Source organism: Sinohyriopsis cumingii, chromosome 15 (genome assembly GCF_028554795.1).
Source record: "Sinohyriopsis cumingii isolate HCF-2022 chromosome 15, ASM2855479v2, whole genome shotgun sequence".
Taxonomy (NCBI): domain Eukaryota; kingdom Metazoa; phylum Mollusca; class Bivalvia; order Unionida; family Unionidae; genus Sinohyriopsis; species Sinohyriopsis cumingii.
The window spans coordinates 123,034,882-123,059,361 of record NC_142975.1 but is presented as its reverse complement, the minus strand read 5'-3'; the positions used below and the strand labels follow the sequence as shown (position 1 = coordinate 123,059,361).

General features: G+C 35.6%; 1 protein-coding gene across 1 annotated transcript in view; it reads right to left on the bottom strand.

The window, feature by feature from the left end:
* Positions 1-8,191: 8,191 nt before the first annotated feature.
* The window catches only part of LOC149782647 (nucleoporin SEH1-like), a 69,238-nt gene continuing 52,949 nt past the window's right edge, over positions 8,192-24,480 (bottom strand). Inside the window, exon 10 of the mRNA XM_089934143.1 lies at positions 8,192-20,456. Within this exon, the coding sequence (XP_089790269.1) occupies positions 20,366-20,456 (91 nt within the window). The 3' untranslated portion in view covers positions 8,192-20,365. The remainder of the gene's footprint in view (positions 20,457-24,480) is intronic.

Sequence of the window (24,480 nt, the reverse complement as noted above, 5' to 3'; positions counted from 1 at the left end):
AGTAACTTATCATGCGTAAATGGCAGGTGCCTTCAAGCAATCGGGTGATACTTTCGTCTCATTTGCGATTTTGTTATTTGACATAAGCGATACACGCTACACTGAGGATGCATACACAAGCCGGCATCTGCTACATATACAGAGTTCGTGGATATATATTTTTTTAAAATAATTTTCGCATGATGAATAAAGAAGGAATATATGATAACAATGCAAGGTTAATTTCTTTCATTTTATTTTCAAAAAAGTGAATGTTTATCAATTTATTTTGTACCATGATTGGGGGGGGGGCACAAATTAAACACAAAATTATTTCCTTTCAAATTTGTACGGAATAATGGAGCAAATATGATTGACGATATTAACCAGTAATGACAAGTTTTCAATTTACGTGCGCACACACTAAGACAACTTGAAAAATAAAAACAAACAATAAAATTAACTGGTAAGAGCTTCATATTGCAGCAACTAAATACTGACAAAATGCTCATCATTATTCTCTCTCTCTCTTTCTCTCTCTCTCTCTCTCTCTCTCTCTCTCTCTCTCTCTCGCATGTGTAATCTAGTATGCATTGTATGCAATTGTGTTACAAGGTGAAGCCTAAAATTAAGTATAATTGTTATAATATCTCATGTACACTATCCTTAGCAAAATGTATACGTATTATGTAGAATATTATCTGTTACGTATTTTTGTTTTATAAATGATTATTGATAATTTGACCGGAAGACTTAAATTGAGAATGTCGTTGTGCAGATGTATATATATTTTAGTATAAAAAATGTATATAAATATTTGAATTAGAACAAGCAAGACATGTGAGCTTGTGTTTTCTCTCATAAATATGTACGTTACGAAGCATGATTATTTTCTTTCAAAAAATATCAAAATAGTTTGTTTAAATTTAGTTTTTTTTTCCCCCTAAAACCTATCTTATATAGCATCTACTTTTTGTTGAAGAAAAAGAACGTATAAACTATTGTTAAGTTTGGACGAACTGTATTTCGAGTTGGGCCGAATTGTCTTTGGGCCAAATTCACCATAATCCGGCATAAATGATACAACTTTCCCATCCCTCCCTATTCGATCCCACAGATTAAATCCACTTTTTTCTGGTAAACATGGTTTTTCGGATAAAGAAAGAATGCTTTTTCCCATCATCACTCATTTGGTTACATCCGTATGCAACACAGTGCACCATATTTGCTGCACAAAAGCACGATTGTACGCTATATCACATAGGCATTTACGTGGGGAAATTAAGCACTTGAATGGCTAGGTTGAATAGAAGGGATAAATGTACGTCATATCCGGTTTTGGCACGTGGAAACTACCGATTGTTTACGGAGATTGCCGAATGATTTTTTCATTTTATAAAGTGGAGTTTTAAGTCTAATTAAACATTTTTATGGTGTGAATACATAACCAGTGCGTTTTGTTTATAACTATAATAATACCACACGTTTGTACAATATAGGTGGCCAGTGTCCTTTAAAGTAAGCAGTTCCCTTGTGAGCCACATTTTGTTATGTTATTAATCATTCGCAACCTGATTTGCCGGCCCTGCCATGGGTCAACGAGATAAGGCGGTGCTAAGGTTGATTGACATCTCAGGAAGGACTTTTCAGCAAAGCAACGCGAATATGAAGACTGGGCTTGGTAAAGCCATTCTGCACGATGATCATGATATGTCAAAAAGCAAAACATCGTGGCCTAAGTTTTTAAGGACGTTTTTGTCTGACAAACTCCTTCAAGCCAATAATCAGAAAAAGGTGCAGTTTTGTTCGTTTTACTAGTATGTAAAGTGTTAACGTTCTTATGAGAGTTTTGTTCATAGTTATATATTTTTATTTAGAGCAACAATTTAGCACAAGTCACACTGGTCATGTAGGCATTCAACACCGACTATTTCAGTAATAGGTGTCATTTGTTTTTCAAATGTGATTAAAAATACCATTAAGTGGCAAGTATTGACTTCATTTGGATTCGTACACATCCATATTCCTTATTTAGTCATATGATTTCAGCTGTCGTTTAACATGCCATTCTCTACCTAACATTACCGAAATAAGAAGTTTTATGTAGTTGGAAATAATAATTGGGTCTGGTAATCTCAGTACAGAATTTGCGAAGGTTAAGATCAAACCTGATTGTTAACCCTTATTATTCAAAATGAGGTGTCTTTCCTCTAAAACAAAAATTCACCTAGCTAGTAATTCACACACGGTCAGTTAAGACTGATAACCAACATTCTCCTGACTTGAAGGCCTATCAACAAACAAAAAAGCAGCCAGTAAATCGATGCCAAACTGGGAGGGTCAAAGGAAAGTATTGACAGAGAATCTATTTTTTCAATGACCTACGTGAGTCATCTACACCAACCCAAATACCAACCTCGTTACTAATCTCCCTGCATAACAAACTGGTTAATTAAATTTTCAATTCGGCACCCAGCATGAAACATCTAGCCTTAACAATAAATATGTAATAATAGTGGGCATATTTCATTCAAGTACTGTAATAAAATGGAAAATATTTATGCATTTAATTCTACCACTGTAAAACATCTAAAATATTTATGCATTTAATTCTAGTACTGTAAAACATCTAAATTGTTTTGAACGAGATGCATCAAATTCATATGGGGACATTTTAATTGATGACACCAAAATCAGAATAATTAAGAGAATAATAGTCATTTACATAAAATATGATAAAAACATTTTTTTTTTAGGTTTCAAGATGAAATGTAATAAAACAAGAACTTTGATAATATGAACGTACGAACGTATATGAATTAGGAAAAGTTATGATTAGATTTGCTCCAGTTTGGCTTGATGTTTAGCGGCACATAAATACACGAAAGGTTATTCCACGCCAATAGAAATGGAGTAAAGTGTTTATCTATAGACAAACCAAAGCAGCAGACCCCGTCTGGTCTGATCTGGTTTAATTTAAATTTTCGAAAAATTAACTTTGCTTTAAATTTCTGTTTGATCTTAGATGTCGAAATTTTTTAAAACTAAGTTTGTGTTCAATGAAATAAGGCTGAAAATCACATTTAAAGACAGACATATCTCGATGTATGTAGGGTTTCCTCGTCTAAAATAGAGCTTGACTACGCTAATATGATCACGTGACAAATAGTAATCTAAGGCGTGAGTGGATGCTTATGCTGTCACATTAATTTATGTGAAAATAAAATACTACGAGCTGGTGTCGCGGATGGGATGAAGTAGTTTTAATACATATTAATGTGCTATCATCTATGAATAGCGGTTTTAACATGCTGTTTTAGATAAACTGGATAAAGCAAATATTTTTGTGCAATGGGATCGTGGAGGTCATCTCAAAGTGTTTCCGACTGAAAGTGTTCATTGTAACGTCTCTCTCTCCCTCTCTCTCTCTCATAAAATAATAAAAGAATGATCCCTCTGTTTATTTATGACACACAACATACTGTTATGTATATTTAATTTTCTTTGGTTATTTGTTAGTTTTAAAATATATATATATATATATTTCTTTATAAGTTATTGTAAAGTTAAAATTGTATGTTGGACTTAACCTTGTCCAAAATCAAGTTTATTTTCTACTTACGTAAACATGTTTATTTGGGTATGGGTCTAGGTTATTGGAATTCCCCATACAGTTTACCTGGCGTACCTGACATAGTCCAATTTATATATTATAATTTTAGTAACAGACCTTCTAATTATAGTTAACATTTTATTCTGCAAACATTAATAACTTTCAAGGTTATTTTCCATTAGGTATTTTTTTAAATAGAAAATATTCATTGTGATTTGAGGTAAAGAGGAAGACTACATAGCCTTCTAACTGGAAAGATTATTAATTCGTGATTTAAGATCTAGCAGAATCAATTCTGTATTATTATTGTGTCCACAGTTCATTTGGGATGTAATTTATTTCTTCAAATTATTTAATTCAGTGGGGGGGGGGTCCTCTGGAAATACAGATTGTTCATCAAAAAATAATATCCTTGGACAGAGACGTTCACTAGGATTTATAGTGAATTAAAACATGGAAAGATATTAGGCAGTCGAAATCTTGGGGCCTCCCCCGCAAATTATCTCCTAATACGTTTTATCAATATTATTTTGATCCGTTGTCGCGGGGCCCCTAGGCCGGTGCCTACTCTGCCTATTTGGTAATCGGGCAGTCATAAAGTACGACACCCTGCAGAATGCATCTGCAGTCCATACAGTGCGCACTAATGTAACGTGATGTTGAGTACAACTGAAATTTGGCTTAACTAGAACAGTTACTTAAATTAAGCAACATTAATGACATTTGAAAGTTTCTTTGGTTATGTAGATAGCACACACTGTAGTCATGTACCCAGTTAAAGGGTGAACAGGATATTGACACCTTCACTCTCCATGTTGACACCTTCACTCTCCATATTGACACCTTCACTCTCCATACTGACACCTACACTCTCCATATTAATGTCTAGTAACAATAACTTTATTCATTATATTGAATGCATATCTGTTCCTCCATCATTAATGTAAATAATGTGATTTAATTTGCTGCTGACATTGACTGGAAATTGTGATACCATCTAGGTTAAAGAGTATTAATAATCCAGCGTTTGTATAACGGTTTGAGATCCCCCTCGTTCTCTCATATCAGTTTAATTTAAGCCATTTTCAATATATGTTGGAAACATCCAGCTCCACTGTATATTTCACACTGTCTTCTACATCTTCTTTGTCCGTCTTATTGATAAAAAGAATCCCATCAAGTACAGGTAGATTTTCCACAAAACACATTTCTTTTTCTGGAATATGTCTTCGATAACCCTAATGTTTACATGGAATAATGAGCTTCTACGGTAACAGCCACAGTTGTTCGGATATGTAGATACTATTCCTATTCTTTATTTACAGAAGTCAAATATGATGTCACTTGTTTAAAAACTGGAAGTTTAACTTACATTATTTGACACGTACTTTATGGGGCAGAAAGTTGCATTTTTACAAGGACAACACTCCTTTTGAGCTTCCTGATACTTGTAAAACAAAAATTCATATTATGCAGTGATGTTCCTTTAATATGGCAATACACCATGTGGTTATCTATGTGAGTTATGACTCATATCTACTATCTTGGAGATTAAGTCCTCATAACCATCATGACATGTTGGTGCAATGTGAGTACTGTCCAGAGTAACACCTAGGTTTCGTACTGACTGTGTGAATTTAATGTTGGTGTTGCTGATATTTATTATTTGAGGTAAAGGATGTGAATGAGAAAGTATTTGTTTTGTGATCAAAATGGCCTGAGTTTTATCATCATTCATCTGCAGCTTGTTACATGTCATCCATGATTTCACATCAGAAATGCACCTCTCTGCACCTTGGATGATAGCATCAACTTCAGTTGGGGGCTAGATTTGTATATTTGGGTGTCATCAGCGTACAATTGGTGAGACACTGGATGATGTTCTATGACACTTGAGAGTGATCGAGTGTATAGAATGAAGAGAACAGGTCCAAGAACAGACCCCTGTGGAATACCACAACATAGATCAACTGGGCTGGAGTGTATTCCATTTGCAGATACAATTTGTGTCCTGTTGACCAAGTAAGAATTCAACCACAGTAAGGCTGTATCATGAATGCCAAATACATGCTGGAAACGGTGAAGTAATATATCATGGTCTATTGTGTCAAATGCTGCAGACAAATCAAGGAGGGTGAGGACTGTAATCTTTCCGCTATCCAACGCAGAGAGAATGTCATTAATTACTTTTAGAAGAGTAGTTTCAGTACTGTGGCAAGGGCGATATGCAGATTGTACATTGCTAAAAAGACTGTTTGAATTTAGATGAGATACAAAGCTGGGATAGAACAACCTTTTATAAAATTTTTGGTATGAATGGGAGATTAGAAGATTAGAAATTGGGCGGTAGTTCCTTAAATCGTTATGGTCTAATGTTGGTTTCTTCAACAGAGGCTTTACAATGGGAGTTTTGAAAAATGAGGGGAATTCAACGGATGAGAGTCATGTATTAATAACATCAGTTAGTGAATGCAATACCGGATCTAAGCACTCAAGCAGCAGTGATGTTGGAACTGGATCAAGTTCACGTGACTTTGGTGCACTCTTCATCACGATTGTACGTACGAAATCCAGAGAGACGGGTTAAAATGCTGCTAATGGTTGCCGCTCAAAATCTGTATCCCAACTGTATGGTGACGACGAGTCAATTGAAATTGTGGTGTCAAGCTTATCTCTAATGGTTTGTACTTTGTCACGGAAGAAATCTGCAAACATGTCCGGAAGGTCGACTGGAGAGAAGGTAGTTGGAAGTGGTGTAGATTTGTTCCTTGATATTAGCTTGTTAGTAATCTCGAAAAGCTCTTTGCAGCTGGAACTTTCCATGATCTAAGTAGTGTAGCGGGCTGATTTCGCTGCATGGACTATATTTGTGACATTCTTCTTAGCGGCTTCATATATTTGCATATGAATCGCGAGTCTGGTGGAAAGCCAAAGCCTCTCAGCTTTACGGCGGTCTCTTTTAGCAGTGCGAAGCTGGTCCCTAACACTGCTATACCATGGAGAACACTTTTGAACTGATACTCTGCACTTGGTAGCTGGGGCATGTTTGTCAAGCAATGAACGCAGGCAGTTATCGAGTTGTTCTGCGGTAGGAGGTAGGCAAGTGGTTAGGTTAACTTGGATGTCGTGCATTAGTTTGGTTCTATTTATCATACGGAAGTTTGTCTTAGTAGCAGATAAAGGTGGAGGGTTAGGGACTGATACGTCAAGATGGCATATAATGCAGATGTGATCTGATGCAAGGTCATGGAATACCAGGGAGGACCGCAGAATGTTATCATCAGGTCTATGAAGAATCCAGTCCAAAATGTGACCATGTTTGTGGGTGGGTTGGTTAACTGACTGTTTGAGGTTGAAAACGCTATGAGTTTTTATGTATTTGAGTTTCCGGGACAGTCAAAGTGAAAGATGAAATCTCCAAGAATAACCAGGTTGCCACCTATCGAATTTCCATAGTCCACGAGATTCGGAAACTGCTCCAAAAAAAAAAAGAGTCTGCCAGCTTGTTTTTTCTACTAGGAGGAGGGCGGTATAGGCAGAACAAATGGACTGACCTTTGCTCTAGTGTGAGTGTGGTTTGGACTAGTTCAAACGATGTGTGGTCGAAATTGAATGTTTTGGTGTGGTTAAGACGTTTTATCATGGAGTTCTTTGTGAAGACAGCAATTCCACCTCCGCGAGAATTACGGGGGAACGACTTGATGGAGTAACCAGTGGGTGTTAGATCCGCACACTTGGGCTCATCGCCTGATGTTTTTAGCCATGTTTCTATCAGGAAAAATACGTCAATATTCTGGTCGTTGATAAAATTAACTATTTCTGTGCGCTTTTCCGTTGGTCTTACTGACTGGGCATTGAATAATGCAATGCGCTTCTGTTCACATTTAGGTAATGATGAATGTAGTCCCAGTTCGTTTAGTCTAGAGCACAATGTAGTGTGGAGAGCCAAGGAGTGATCATTTAAAGCAATTAATGAGGGTCCATCGTAGCATAAACGGGTTGACTGGCGAGTATCACGTGATGGCGGTTTGTTTAAAAACAGTGGAGCAAGACAGCGGAGAAAAAGTCTAATTGTTCTCATTTCCAAAACAAGGAGATGAAGAAACACGTACGAATTTAACAGCCAATACATAATGAACACAATAACGAAGACGAAAACGAAAACAGGCAACAAGCATAAATAACATGAAAACGGCACTAAAAAACGGAACAGCTGCTTCAAGCCGGTTAAGCGATAGCGGCCATCTTGTGTCATATAACCATAGGAGTCTTGTTATATTTTACAAAACATTCATGACACAATAACACGAGGTTTTCATCTTTTCGTCTTTATTGGCTTTTCTCAAGATTTTATGCTGATGCAACTGGTTATTCATTACTAAACAAAAGTGTCCATGAAAAACAATTGCTCTAGGTCACATTGCCTCCAAACTGACCTAAATATGGAACTTATCTAGACTGATGGATGGACAGACAAATACACAGAAGAAAGGACAACTATGTACCCCAACAGCAATCAAGACTGGATACAACAAGAATGAATAACAGAAAAAGCATGCCTGTATATTCTTGTAATGCAGGTGATAATAAAGTCTGATGTCATTTCATTCAAAATACACATTTTATTACAAAACAATCTCATTAAATAAGTTGTCACAGAATCAAAAGTGTGATACAACTCCTTGTGAAATTTCAATTAAATTATCAGAACATTTAACGAACCATTTATCAATCTCAAATGTAAAAACTATACCTTTCTCACTTTTTATTCCTTCGGCTTAAAAATGCAGCCAGGTCATCTACATAAATGCCCATCAAATTTTACTTGTATATGCCATTTGTTCTGTGTGCAATTCTGTCAACAAGGTATCCACCAACAAAAGTTAAACAAAAGGCCCAATGGATCAGATATCACTCCCCTACCTGGCATCTGTCTAACAGCCAAACACTAAAGCAGATGTTTTCTATTAAATTTCTTCCACTGCTGCTGACTGATTTCCCTTCATCAATATTAGACAGCACTGCAGCAACTTTCTGTCAAATTTGATCAGCCTGTCATTGTTTTTTTATTTTCATTAGAAAGAAATTATTATAGGTTATTCTGTTTCTAGTTCCAATACACTCATTTGAAGGTCAAAAGGTCATTTGTACAACATATAGACCTTCATGCCAGAATCCTGTGTTTAAAATCTAATCAAACTATTTTAAGTTGTTTGTGTGAAGATGTTGTTTAACGGTTTGTCTTTTTTTTGTAATGGCAGCCATATCTGATGACAAACCAGCATCAGTTGATTAAACATGAAAACTCTCCACATTTTTGTCTAGTTGGTAAAATTCTATTTAATAGTTTTGAAGAAGCTGTTTGAAGGTTTTCCAGTTTTAGCAATGGTGGTTAAATCTGAAGGTGGATCAGCATGATTTGTCAAATCTTGAAAAGTCTTCAATCCAGTATGCTTTCTGTCAAGACTGAAGAAATTCTATTCAACAGTTTAGTGACATCATTTAACATTTTTTTAAAAATAATGGTAGCCATATTTGACAGTGAATCAGCATAATCTGAACAAATTTGAATGGCATTCATGTCAGGATGATTTCTATCAAATCTGAAAGGTCTTCATGTCAGGATGATTTCTATCAAATCTGAAAGGTCTTCAAGTCAGAATGCTTTCTTTCAAATTTTAAAGATCTTCATGTCGGGATGCTTTCTGCCAAATTTGAAAGGTCTTCATGTCAGGATGATTTCTATCAAATCTGAAAGGTCTTCAAGTCAGAATGCTTTCTTTCAAATTTTAAAGATCTTCATGTCGGGATGCTTTCTGCCAAATTTGAAAGGTCTTCATGTCAGGATGATTTCTATCAAATCTGAAAGGTCTTCAAGTCAGAATGCTTTCTGTCAAATTTGAAAGGTCTTATATCAGGATGCTTTCTGTCAAATTTGAAAGACCTTCGTGTCAAGATACTTTATGTCAAATTTGAAAGACCTTCCTGTCAGGATGCTTTCTGTCAAATTTGAAAGGTCTTCATGTCAAGATGCTTTCTGTCAAATTTCAAAGGTCTTCCTGTCAGGATGCTTTCTGTCAAATTTGGAAGGTTTCATGTCATGATGCTTTCTGTCAAATTTAAAAGGTCTCATGTCAGGATGCTTTCTGTCAAATTTCGTCACATCCTACTGAGCTCCATTTCCAAAGAACTATATGGTTTTTAAGGGCAGATTGATATAATCAGCAAAACGATGAAAGCTCTTGATGCCAGGATGATTTCTGTCAAATTTGAAAGCTCTTGATGCCAGGATGATTTCTGTCAAATTTGAAAGCTCTTGATGCCAGGATGATTTCTGTCAAATTTGAAAGACTTTCATGCCAGGATGATTTCTGTCAAATTTGAAAGACCTTCATACCAGGATGATTTCTGTCAAACTTGATCAAATTCTATTCAGCAGTTTTGGACAAGTACTTTAAAGGTTTTCTGTTTCTAGTAACTGCAGCCACATCCTTATATATGTACCAAATTTCATAAACATATCCTTATTGGCTTGGAGATCTACCCAGGAAACATCCTTCATAGATTAAAGATCTATCCAGGAAACAATAAAATAAGGCTAAACAAAAGTTACCTGTTAACTTCAAAAACACGAATATTGAGAAATTTTGTAGGAAATACCTCTCTACACTTGTTATCTGATACATGTACAAAATTTCATAACATATTTAAAATGTTTAATTAAACTCCGACAGGATAAAATATTGACAACTTGCATCCATGGAATTGTGTGGATTGTTTTAAAAAGCCTCAGTATAACAAAAAGAACTTCCATGCCACTATTCTGATATGTGTTCCACATTTTCTATCTTGCCTGAAAAGTTTCTGAAATACTTCAAACTACATTTGAGATGCACTACATAAACAAAAGAGTAATGGACATATAGATGGACAGAACCAGTCTAGAAAAGGCTTCCCTACAGAACAGAGTTTGTTAAAGAATAAAAAAAATCTCAATAAATTAGTAGTCATTTTACCCACATAACACACCATAAACACTCTCATTTGACTAAAAATATAGTAAATTCAAACTTATATGATAATGTGAATAGAACAAAATGATTGGAACAAATGAAAAAACTAATGAACACTGATCAATGAATTACATGCAAAATTTTGTTAAGGCCATATTGCACTTATCTAAGGGTAAGAATGGTAAAGGCTGAGTTAGTGTTATTTAATAAACAAGTTACATGTATTATACATAAACACCCTCAATTTATGAATTTAAATAATGGTCACAAGAGAACTGATGACACATGAAATTAATTCATCATACATCTAGAAATGTGTCCATTTGACATGAAGGCACTAACAGCACAATTATATAAAGCTTGTTTCATTTTGCACCAGAAAATTCTCAATAAAAAATGGGCCATAACTTGGTATAATTTCTCCCTTCCACCACAGTGAAAATCAAATTTGAGATCTTTTTTATATTACATGTAGTACCCAAATTTTGATCCTGGTACCATGAAATTCTTCAAGATCTGATTTTAACCAATGAAATCCTTCAAGATCTGATTCTGACCAATGAAATCCTTCAAATGTTGTTCAGCAAAAATTACATTTATAACATATTAATTTATGTAAACAGGTGACATTATATGCTTCTTATGTACAATTGGATATGTGTAAGTGTAAAGGTATTTTCAGTATGAAGTATATACAAAATCTGATTATGACCAATGAAATCCTTCAAAATCTGGTTTTGACCAATGAAATCCTTCCAAAAATCTGATTTTAACCAATGAAATCCATCTGAAGTTATTTTGCTGAAAGAAACTTACATGTATACTAATACCATCAAACTTACAAGGTCAATTCAGGATATGACTCGTTGAACATTTAATGGAACTAGATTTGAAAAACCATAACATAATTTCACTTGGTCTTACAGGCAGATGAGCAAATAAATTGAGAAATTCCATCTGTAGTGTGAATATCTAATCACATCCCTTATATAAGCATACATATATCTACCAAATTTCACTTGTCAAAGACAAGCATACAGATGTCTAACAAATTTCACTTGTCCAAGACAAGCATACAGATGTCTACCAAATTTCACTTGTCCACGACAAGCATACAGATGTCTACCAAATTTCACTTGTCAAAGACAAGCATATAGATGTCTAACAAATTTCACCTTTCGAGGGCAAGTGGTCTTTTTGGTGCAACTGTATTTATAAAGTTTTCACCAAATAAAAATGTCAAATTCTCAAATGTTCAAAAATGAAGGTGGAAAAACAGCAGACAACTGCTCAAGTTACAAGAAAATGAAATCAGGTCTAACACATCTGCATAAAAACACACATAAAAAATTAATTTATCTGTATTAATTAGTTTTTGACCAATAATGAAGATGGATAGGAATAAATCAATATTCTCCTGCTTTCAGCAGTAGAGGCATAAAAAGTATAAACCAAATGTCAACATTATTTCTCACATCAAATTTTACTTCAACCTAAAACAGTCCTTCAAGCAATCAAGTCCTTCAAAAGTTATTAAAAAGAAACAACACTCACAATACATGCAAATTTACAAGTCAAACAGAGTCAGTCAATCATGATGCACAAGTTCTGGTCTAAATTTCACATGTATGATGAGTTCTGGCCTCAGTCTGACATGTACATTTGCAAGCATCATGAATTCTGACCTGTGATTGATTTATGTGTCATGAGTATTGGTCTCAGTCCAACTTGTAAGTTTGCATGTGTCATGAGCTCTGGCCTAAGTCTGACTTGCAAGTTTGCATGTGCCATGAGTTTTGGTCTCAGTGTAACTTGTAAGCTTCCATGTGTCATCAGCTCTGGTCCTAATTTGACTTGTAAGTTTGCATGTGTCACAAGCTCTGGTCTTAGTTTGAATTGTAAGTTTGCATGTGTCATGAGCCCTGGCCTCAGTTTGACTTGCAAGTATGCATGTGTCACAAGTCCTGGTCTCAGTTCGACTTGTAAGTTTGAGTGAGTCTCAAGTTCTGGTCTCAGTTTGACTTAAAAAACTGCATGTGTCAGGAGCTCTGGTCTCAGTTTGACTTGTAAGTTTGCATATATCGTGGGTTTTGACCCAAGTCCAACTTGAAAATTGTAATGTATCATATATTCTGGCCTCAGTTTTCCTTGTAAGTTTGCATGTATTATGACGTTTATCACAAGCTATGGCCTTGGTTAGCTACTGTAAGTCTGCATGTAATGTGAGTTAAGGCCTCAGTTTGCTATTTTATGTCTGCATGTGTCATTAGTTAAGGCCTCAGTTTGCTATTGCAAGTTTGCATGTGTCATTAGCTAAGGCTTCAGTTTGCTATTGCAAGTTTGCATGTGCCATTAGTTAAGGCTTCTGTTTACTATTGTAAGTCTGCATTTATCATGAGTTAAGGCCTCTGTTTGCTACTGTAAGTCTGCATGTATCACGAGTTAAGGCCTCAGTTTGCTACTGTATGTCTGCACGTGTTGTTAGTTAAGGCCTCAGTTTGTTATTGCAAGTTTGCATGTGTCATTAGTTAAGGCCTCAGTTTGTTATTGCAAGTTTGCACATGTCTTTAGTCAAGGCCTCAGTTTGCTATTGCAAGTTTGCATGTATTGTGACTTACAGATTCAGCTTGCTCTTTGAAGTTGGCATGTATCACATGTTAAGGCCTCAGTTTGCTATTGTACATCTGCATATATGATGAGTTAAGGCCTCAGTTTGCTATTGTACATCTGCATATATGATGAGTTAAGGCCTCAGTTTGCTACTGTAGTTTGCATGTGTCACAAGTTAAGGCTTCAGTTTGCTATTTTAAGTTTGCATGTACAATGAGATAAGACTTCCATGTACCAGGGGTTAAGGCCAGTTTAACTTTTAAGTTTAGGGCAATAACTCATGACACATCTATACTAGTTAAACTGAGGACAACCCATGAAATATGCTGACTTCAAAATATGATGAAAAATAATACAAATCACACTGGAATTCGGTCATCTTCACATTAAGCCTCGTACAATCTTGTTTAAGTTTTTATCTGTTGAAGTAAATAATATCGTGTACATATATTAAGGATAACAAAATGACATTTACATTTATGTTAATACATTCACACAAATACATATACAGTCTTTTCATACAAAATGAGAACACTCTAAAATATTTGATTTTACCATTTAGTGTCATGCCTGTATGTTTCAGTTTTTAGCCCTATATATATATCTTCCCCTAATGTCCAAAATTACACTTTAGGACAGACTCCAATTTACTATTTGATGCACTAGGTTTATTTATGGTCTGTTTAAAAAAATACTTTTAAAGTATATATTTTCTTAATACCATGTCAATAGAGATAACACTTTACATTCAAGAACTGCAGGTTTTCCATACTTTTTAAAGACAGTTTTCGATACTCTTTAAGGATATGGTTTTCCATACTCTTTAAAACACGGTTTTCCATACTCTTTAAAGACAGTTTTCCATAACCTTTAAAGACACAGTTTTCCATACTTAATAAAGCCACGGTTTTCCATACTCTTTAAAGACATCATTTTCCATAACCTTTAAAGACAGTTTTCCATACTCAATAAAGACATGGTTTTCCATACTCTTTAAAGACATGGTTTGCCATACTTTTTAAAGACACAGTTTTCCATATTCTTTAAAGACATGGTTTCCCATACTCATTAAAGACATGGTTTCATTTCTAACATACAGCATCTAAATTCTGTATTATTACCCACTTACTGAATATATTTCTTTTTTAAACTGTATATCTGATTTAGTCTATGACAAAAACAGTGGATCAAGCAGCAAAGAGTTATTAAAATTCAAACTTCCTTTTCTTCTTTCCTGATTTCATAAACACAATTATTAAAATAAATTTGTGACCCAATCAATAACTCATACCTGTATTGGAATAATAAAAAGAGGGTGAATATATACTAATATTAGGAAATAATCCAATCTACTCATTTCTCCTGGGTCCTCTCTAACAATAATACTTATTGTTGGGGTTTCTCTCTACCTATGTCTATCAAACCATAGCTCTCCCACAGAGTGAACATTCGACCATAGACTTTTATTATTATGAAGGTAATTAATGTTGGAAGTTCTGAACACAGGAAGACATTGCAGTCTCCATCCAGAATAATTGATTTGTTGCCAGTTTTCTAAAAGATTTTAAATTTTACCCCCCCGCCCAATGAAAACAAAACCTAAGACTTATCTTTATTTGGTCTGTATAAAGGGCATAATGGCATTCTATAACCTTTGATAGCGATGTCCAAAATACATTAGGTAACCATGGTAACTACTATTGTTTCATGAAGCTGATACTGAGCTATAAAAAAATGAATTGAACACACCCACCTGCTTGAACTACTCTTGAATAAGCTGGGGGGAAAAGATTATATCTCCATTCTATCAGCTAATATTGTGGTCTATTACAGGCACATGCAATTGGTACAGATGTCTCTACATGTAGCTGGCACAACAGCAGACACTTAATGGAAACGTAAATGGTTTGTTAAGAAAATCATAAATCATTTCTGAGACTAGTTGAATATTTACAGTAGTAAAATTCAAAAATGTTTTATAACCATCTCGGAGGCAAAATATTTAGGAAGTATTTTCAAAACATCGTGACAATCCTTCTCATTTAAAACACATTTTGCCCCAAGACACTTATATAATGAAACAGTAACTAGACTAAAGCATGTGAATTCCTTTGTGTTTAGGAAATATCTTTAACAGTTTGGAGGTTTTAAAAAATCTACTCTCTCCAGCTGGCCAAAGAAAGGCTGATATAAAATTATACTTTGCATCTAAATCTTCATACAGTTTTTATCTCATTTCACTGATAAGCAGAACACTGTAGGATTTTTTCTCACCCCTGGACCTGTTTGATAATAATTGTACTTTGCATCTAAATCTTCATACAGTTTTTATCTCATTTCACTGATAAGCAGAACACTGTAGGATTTTTTTCTCACCCCTGGACCTGTTTGATAATAATTGTACATGTTATGGTAATATGTCATAAAATAAAAAACATTTTCTCTGATATGTTGCTATACTGGGGTATAATGCCTTTTATTCTCAATTGCATAACAAAATGCATTGTTCCAAGAACAAAGGTTGTAACAGGGACATGATACCAACAAGAGGCCCAAGCTGACCTGATATTGCTCACCAGTCCTAATCTAAATGGAAAATATAGTAATAAGGCAGGTGCTTTGGGCTGTATTCAGGAGAAAATGTAAGATTTTACATTTAATAGTGTTTCTCCTTCACATTAGTTAAGCTGGACAAAATGGTACATTGGAATTTTTTGCAATAATGTGTTTATATGTTAACATGTAGTCTGATATGGTAAGGCAGTTATGTACAGAGTCATTCTGTGACAGTTTATTTATATTAGTAACGGCTATCCATACAGTGGGGAGATGGGGGATATGGGGCCAAATGGTTTAAAGAACTTGCATTAACCAGTCACTGCCATCTCACCTATGTCTGCATGGGTTTGAGTCCTGGCTCAGCCAATGTGGATATGTAAGAATGCATGCCAGTAGCTTCCTGTGGTTTGGTGATTCTTACCAGGGATTACCTGGGTTCTTCCTCCACCAAGTTAACTGGCTGTCATTTATAGATTATCATGGGCTGAGAAATAGCATTAAACTATATTTAAAAAAACACATACAGCCATACCTAATTTGACATGAATACATCAGAACCTGCCTCAAAAGACCTCCCCTTCTGCTAAAGAATATAAGTCTCTCATGTGACTTAGATTGGTGATCTCTCACAGCAGTTGTCTCTCAAGACAAGTTTTCTTGTACCATCTGTATGTTTTCCACACTGTTGCAATGGAAGCCCAACCACTGCTAATGGAGCCACCCAAGACAACTCTGACAGAGCACTTCCTATGAAAAGTTCATACCAAATTTGATCAAAACTGACAACTTTCTAGACAAGTCAAAAACTGGTTTTTTGCCTGTTGCTAAGGAAGTCATAGCTAGGGGAGACATAAGTACATAATTTTGACATAGCAAGTTCACATAAACATTTCTTGCAAAAACAGGCTCAGCTGTTGTAGAAAAAAAGTCAAAAATGTTTTTTTTTTAATGGTTGACAAGGAGCCACAAAGTTTTGTTGAAGCATGGCTCCAGAAATGTTTCAACCAAATTTGATCAAAGCTGGATCAGATGTTCTGGGGAACAAGTTGAAAATAGGTTTTCCATATGGTTGCTATGGAAAACAGACCTATACTAATGGAATCACCCCTGCCACAGTTTTGATGATGCATGTCCTATGAGAATTCCTACCAGTTTTGATAAAAACTGGCTCAGCTGTTTTAGTGAAGTCACTTTTTATCCACCTTATTACAATGGAAGTCACACTTTTGGTAAAACCAGGATAATGGACACAATTCCGACAAAGCATCTTCCCACAAATATTCTTACTAACTTTCATCCAAATCAGTTCAGCCATTCTAGAAAAGAGGAAAACTATGGGTTTTACATATGGTGCCTAGAAGCCAGTGTCACTGGAGGAGCCAGCACAAACATAATTTTTGATACAAAATGTCGTTAGAAACATTCCTACAAAGTGTGATCCAAATTGGCTAAACCATTCTGGGTACGTTAAAAATTGGTTTTCCATTTTAGCTACTACTGAAGCCATATTTTTGGCAGAACATGTCTTAGTGAACAGCCTGTTAAGTTTGGGTGACAATGACCCAACGGATTTTGAGAAGTTGTTGTTGTAGGGTTTAATGCCATTTTTCAGCACACGATAGGCTATACACGGTGGCCAGTATTAATGGTGGAGGAAGAACCAGCAAAAACCCCAGAAAGAACCATCGACCCACGAGAAGCTACTGGCAAGCTTTCTCACATACCCACATGGGCAGAATCCGAGACTCAAACCCATGCAGAAAGAGACGAGATGGCAGTGATCCGTAACGAAGAGTGCTTTAGACCACTCGGGGCCCCTTTTGAGAAGTTGAAAACAGAACTGATTATAGATGAAACAAAACAGACTGATGCAGGACAAAACCACATGCCCACTAGATGTTTTCAGTATTGTGATGTATAAACCAGTTGCTCAAAAGAAAATATTATCACATGATCAAAGTTCCTTTGCATGAGCGCTGGTAAATACTGTAAAACCTGATTTGAGCGATATGTGATTCGAGAAACCACTTGTCATTTATGAACCAAACTGTTGTGATCGATTTACTACATAAACACATCGGCACCAGCAACACCAACCCAAAATAACCAGCAAGGATAACGTTTTTTGCAAAAGATGTGTCTTAACATTGCTTTCAACAATCAAACAGGATATAAACACTAAAGAACATAACTTATTCCATATAATCACAACTTCTTGGTACAATCTGCAATCTGAGTGCCGATTGTTCTGAACAAATATGAATCCAAAGAAAAAGGAAGGAAAAGTTGATTCTGGTCACCAGTTTTATTCACTTTAACAGGTAAAGTTGTTCAGCAAAGACAATAAACCAGACTTATGTACTTTGTTAAACTGTTAGTGGAGTACAGTCATTAAAATCTCTGTTGCGAAAACCCACACAATACTGTTATTGTTATAATGATAACGTCAGATCCCAGACAGCTTTCACTGTAGCAAGTCGTGTACTGCTTTAAAGCATTGTTTGCAGAGTTACAACACATACTGACTGAGATAAATGACATCTTTGTTCTTCTCTCTTATTAAAGTTATTTCCTGGATGAGTAAATTCTCTAGCTGTTATAAAAGTCTGTTTTTTAATCACTGTTGTTAACACCCACATAGATAGTCTAACATGCCATACTCTGAGATCTCGTTATCTGTTCCAATTTGAGTATTCGTTAATCTGTTGTGTATTGAGCTGATTCATTTATTTATGTCATGATTGACTTCATCTTCACTAGCCAGGGTTCTGATATGTTAAGACCTTAGCAGATCAATCAGATATTTCAGTGCTTCAGGTCTGTGAATTTCATTGGTGCTGCCACCACATCCATTCAAAATCAAGCTTTTCAAATTTGAACACTGTGTCCACATGACTGAGACAAGGGGAGTATACAACTGTAATTGACTCATAAATAAGCCATTTTCCATTGCTGGTCCATGTTGATACAAATACATCCTTTCTCTCAAATACACCAATAATGGCTTCTCTCTGGTATGTAGTCATACTTCGATGTTGGACTTAAGTGAATTGCCTCCACCATTTCTGGCCGATGTACAATGCACCACTTTACATGGTTAGCTGGCATTACATATTAAGGAAGACAACTCATGAACTCCAATAGTATGTCATTGGGACAAAGCACAGAAATGTCTGATAGTTCTAGGAAAAAGCACAGAAATGTCTGATAGTTCTAGGAAAAAGCACAGAAATGTCTGATTGATCCACTAAGGTGTAGATAGGATTAACACATCAGATATTTGGCTAGCGAAGATGGAGTGAGTTTGGGTTTTGCTGTAAATAAACTCAATGAATATGTTTCCATGATAGCTAACTTTACAATGTATGGACAGGATAAGTAAGTTTTAACTTATAGTTAGTTAACTTTGCAACTCATATGCCATAATCCCAAAGGACTACTTGGAACTTCAGAGAAAACTGATAATATTTATGATCACTGTATTTGTAATGCTTTATAATTTTTTTTACATAAATGCATACATAATATTTTAACAAGAACTATGAATAAAGAACAAAATATATATACAGTAAACCTGGATAATTTACCTTCTTAAACCCAGTGGAAATGTAACCTTATAAACTGTCCCTCCTGTACAGACCTGCTATTAGAGACCATCCTTCTGTGATCACTTTTTGCTGGCAGAAATGGTGGACTCTAAAAACAGGTTTTACTTTAGCTAAAAATAACAAATTTTTTAAAATGTGCCCCTGGATACCTGTGTATGACTTGCAAAAAAAATAATAACAATTTCAACATAGATGACACTGTAACAGCTGTCACTGTTTGGAAAATGGTACTATGTTCCAACCTGATTACACAGGTAAGACAAAATTCCCATGATTTGCAACAACAATCATTGAATTTGATAATCATAGGAAAGTCAATGCTAGATATTGGATGCCTAACTACCATAACACTTTGAAAAGGTCATGCAACAGATTTCTTTCCCACCAATTTTACATAAAAGAGAAATTAGATGTGATTATTTCTTGTATTTCCCTATATAAAAAATTGTCATTAAAGACACTTATATGAGCAGACAATTTTATCTTTTATAACCAGCCCCCAATTTCAACAACCTAAAGTCTTTAAGTTTAGTCTGCATTTCATACAATTTATCAGTAAATTTTAAAGCAAGACTTGATTTTCAGCCCATCAAAAAAAACAACATTATATTCAAGATTTAAGTGTGGGCCCAGCCTTGTCTTTTTCTTGAAATCTTGTCTTGTCTTGGATTTCACCAACAAACCTGGAGTCTGGGCTTTTAGCTTTTAACCTGCAATTCAGTAATCTGATTGGCACAAAATGTATGTCCAACTTAAAACTGACCAATAAAATGTTTTAAGACATTAGACATAATGTCCATTATAAAAAGGTGAGCCATATATGGACATGTGTGCAAATGCAAGGATCAGTGTATATGATATGAATGTATCAAGTACTATCAGGAATAATGTCTAAACAATATAGCACCAACAAACTAAATATACAGCTGTTCAGAACCAAGTGATGATGACTGGTGGAGTTAGCTCCCCTGCTCCAGCTGGTGTCATAACATGACATTGCTTTGATCTTTCTTTGTGTTAAAGGAAGGCCACCCTGTATTTCTCCTCAGATTCATGATTCCAGAGGGAAGATTCCTACAGAAAAAAGAAAAAAAACCCAAAAATTCTCAATAACTAATTTGTACATCACAAATTAACAAGGTATTTTTTCACTTTGTATACAGAGTACTTCGTTAAACTGAACTCTCAAAACAGAGGCCTTATCTTACATATTTTGGTTCCAACAAGGCCTTTTTAATATTAAGCATACCTTTTTTGACTAAAAATCTTAAAAAGTACATTAGTTGGGGTGGATGGGTGAGTAAGAGCAGCTGGTTTACAAAAAATTAGTCATTAATTTAAGTTACACATATGAGGATATAGATAATCATATGGTTTGGATTGGTTTAATGCCACTTTTTTAAGCACACGATGAGCTATAATTGACGGTCAGTATACTGAATGGAGGAAGACACTCCACATTCCAAGAAGCTACTGGCAAGCTTTCTCACATACAGTCTTTGGTTCAGCAGAAACTTGCACTTACATCGACTGAGGCAAGATGTTTGAGTGATCTGTAGCCACCCAGGATCCCCAGAAAGACATATGAACAGACATTTTGATTAAATATATACTATACCAAGAGTTATTCTTGCAAAGAAAAATATAGCTCATTTTGGCCAAGAGAGTTGTTATAATACATGATGCTGGTAACAAGAGTTTTATTTTTGTGACAAAACTCCATTAGTCTATTCTAGCCCATGGAAAACATTGTCTTTTCAGCATATGTTCAGCTCTATTTAGGACATGTGCAGTAACATGTTACCACACATTCAGAAAACTGCTGAGAACAAATAGTGCAACTGGATTATGAAATTTGTTGACAAACAGGTCTGTTAAACTAGATTATGTAATTTGCTGACAGACATGTTCATAATTTGACCAACATATCTGTTCAACTGGCAACAAAAAATTAACTGCTTTAATTTGATCTAAGGTGCTCCCTGGGATTAAAACATAGCATACTTCCTGATCTCTCATGACTCTGATACTGCTGGTTCACAATTACCAAGATGTGTGACACAAAAAATCTGCAATATTGTTAACAGCAATTTACTCTTTCCTCATATCATCACTGATGCTGATTAATGAATACTGAATGATCATGAACCATTGAATTTATTTATCAGTCTTATACCAGTATCAACCAGTATCCAGTGGCCTAAGTGGTTAGATCATCTGCCTCAGATGCGGGAGATTGTGGGTTCAAACCCTGACCGAGTCATACCAAAGACTTACAAAAATGGTACTAGCAGCTGCCTCGCTTGGTGCTCAGCATTAAGAAGTTAGTGTTAGCACTGGTCGGCCCAGTGTCAGGATAATCCGACTTGGTGGGACATGATGCCCCAGTGCTATATACATCACTATAAATTACCACACTGCAGACATCGTAGCGATATGACTGAAAAATTGTTAAAGCTACATTGAAAAACCAAATCTCACACATACACATGTGCACAGACACAAACATACACAAAGAAATGATCTGTTGGTGCAAGTGCTGGACAGCTGCATATATGTTGTTGTTACAGGATTTAATGTCATTTTTCAGCATAAGATAGGCTATACATGGTGGCCAGTTTAATTTGTTGAGGAAGAACACTGGAAAACCCTGGGAATAAACACTGACCCACAAGAATCTACTGGCAGGCTTTCTCACATACCCACATTAGCTGAATCTGAGACTCGAACTCACACAGACAGAGGTGAAATGGTAGTGATCTGGAATGGTGAGCACTTTGAACCACTCAGCCAATTAGGGTCCCCTTGCAGATATGTGTTTGTGACATTGGTAAATGAAATGACGATGGCATGAAAATTGACACCTGCAGATGTGTGTGTGTGCAACATAACTGGTAAATGGCAGGGATATAAATATATTGGAGAATAATTATGTTACTGTGCAAAGAACATACTGTAAAGTCTTAGTGCTCTTTTGGTACTGTTCCAATGATATCCAAGTCGCCATGGATACAGTGCCTCTTAAGTTTTGGACCTATTGGGTATTTTGCTCATAAAGTACATACTGAGTGAAATTAGATCTCAAAAAAATATATTGGCTTTTTTCACATGTAAATAATAATCATTTAAACTTGAAATATACCCAATTTATTTTTGTTTATATTCTGACACAAATCAATTTCTCTGCACTGATATTAAACTTGGAGACACTCTCTCCCTCTGTACATTAGGTGTGACCTCATCAAACCAAACATTTTTCACCTTGTATTTGGTACAATGCATAAATCTCTTTCATCTACATAACATACATAAAATAATTCCATGCACAGTAATGATGGATTCCACAAATCATTGTTTCTGATTTCTGTTGACAATTTAAAAGTCTGTGTGAAGCAGATTTATTTGTTATATCTGGATAACACTTTTCACCATTGATGTTAATGATATACTGTCATTGGGCTGGAAAATGCTAAGAATAGCTGAACCTTTCATTTTAGCATCCTCTGTCCGATATTACCTGAACACTTGATTTTATACAATAAATAAGCAAGCAGGCACCCTGTCAATTGTGACAATAAAAGTAGAATGGTATAACTTACTTGTTGAGACACTAAGCATGAGGATTTTTAGTTTATTTTATCAATATTGGAAGTGTCACCAGACAATAAAATCAGTAGGACTTTTAAATCAGCTGTTTGTTTACACAAATATACACATAGTATCATTGATCTTTTGAATGCAAGAAAAATGCTCGCATGTGATATACATACTAGATTATTGGATATTTTAACTGAGTGAAATATGTGGATACACTATTTGTTTGGAGCACTGCATAGAAAATGTTCTTTGACAGATTTAATTTCGTGTCATATAATACACTTTCTAGATGGTTTAAACGATGGTTGTGAATTCAAGGAAGATGACATTGTCGAAAACTGGCATCTGCAATTAGTGAACGTAAAGTGGCAGCTGTGAATGGATGAAGAAGTTATTTACTGCCAAACAACTACTCGCCAAATAACAAGTGTGACCCCAAGTCGTTAAAGTAAGATTGTCTAAAGTAATGAAATGTGGATTTACTTTTTTTAACCCAACTAAAGAGAAAAGAATCCAGTTTGGATTGGAGAAATCAAGCAAAGACCACAAATTACTCAATTTAACTTTAATAAACATTTTTTTATGCAAAAGGTCTTCTTGTCCAGGTACCTGTGCCTGGTTCTGCTCCAAAGCGTTACCAAAATTGTGAACGCTAATGAACCACCTGTCTGCACACTGGTACCTGACATATCCATCCAAGACATTGTGACACACTTTCTGATGGTGTGCAGAATACAAACATTGCCACATTTGCCATACATCCAGGATTTACCTCCAATTTATTTGGCTGAATCCCATTTTCAAAGATTTGCTCAGGGTTAAATGATTTGAAACCCACCAAACAGCTGAAATGCAGTTTTCCAGTCACCGAACAAGACACCACAAAATGATATTTACTAACTGAAAATCATACTGTCAAAGTGTGAAGATGTGCATGGGCAAGTGCTTCAACAGGAAGCTTTGATTTACTGTTTACTAATAAAAATATCTTTCTGTTGTTGTTTTGGGGTTTAATACCATTTCTCGGTGCAAGAAAGGCCATATAGCAGCCAGGATAAGTGGTGGAGGAAGAACCCAGGAAAATCATGGCAAGAACCACCAACCCACAGGAAGCTAATGGCAACTTTCTCACATATCAGCTGATCCTGAGACTCGAACCCATATGCACAGTGCTGAGATTGCAGATTGGTAAAGGTGAATGCTTTAGATCACTCGGCCACTCAGGGCTCCAAAATACTTCCTTAAACAACAATAATCGTACACTCCTATTTCAGCTGATTCTGATGAGGCATGCAGCTCGTTCCCCTATATGCCGAGGCAGAAAAACATGTCTTGTAAAATAGCTGGGCTGAAAGCAGGGGTTTAAACTGAGGTGAACTGAGCCATGTCCATACCCAGGATAAAGGCTCCATATGTGAAACAAAGTGAACGAGTTGGGCCTCAGTGGTTCAGTATTGGACAAGTCAACAAGGTCCATGTTCTGACCAGCATTTTTCTTTTC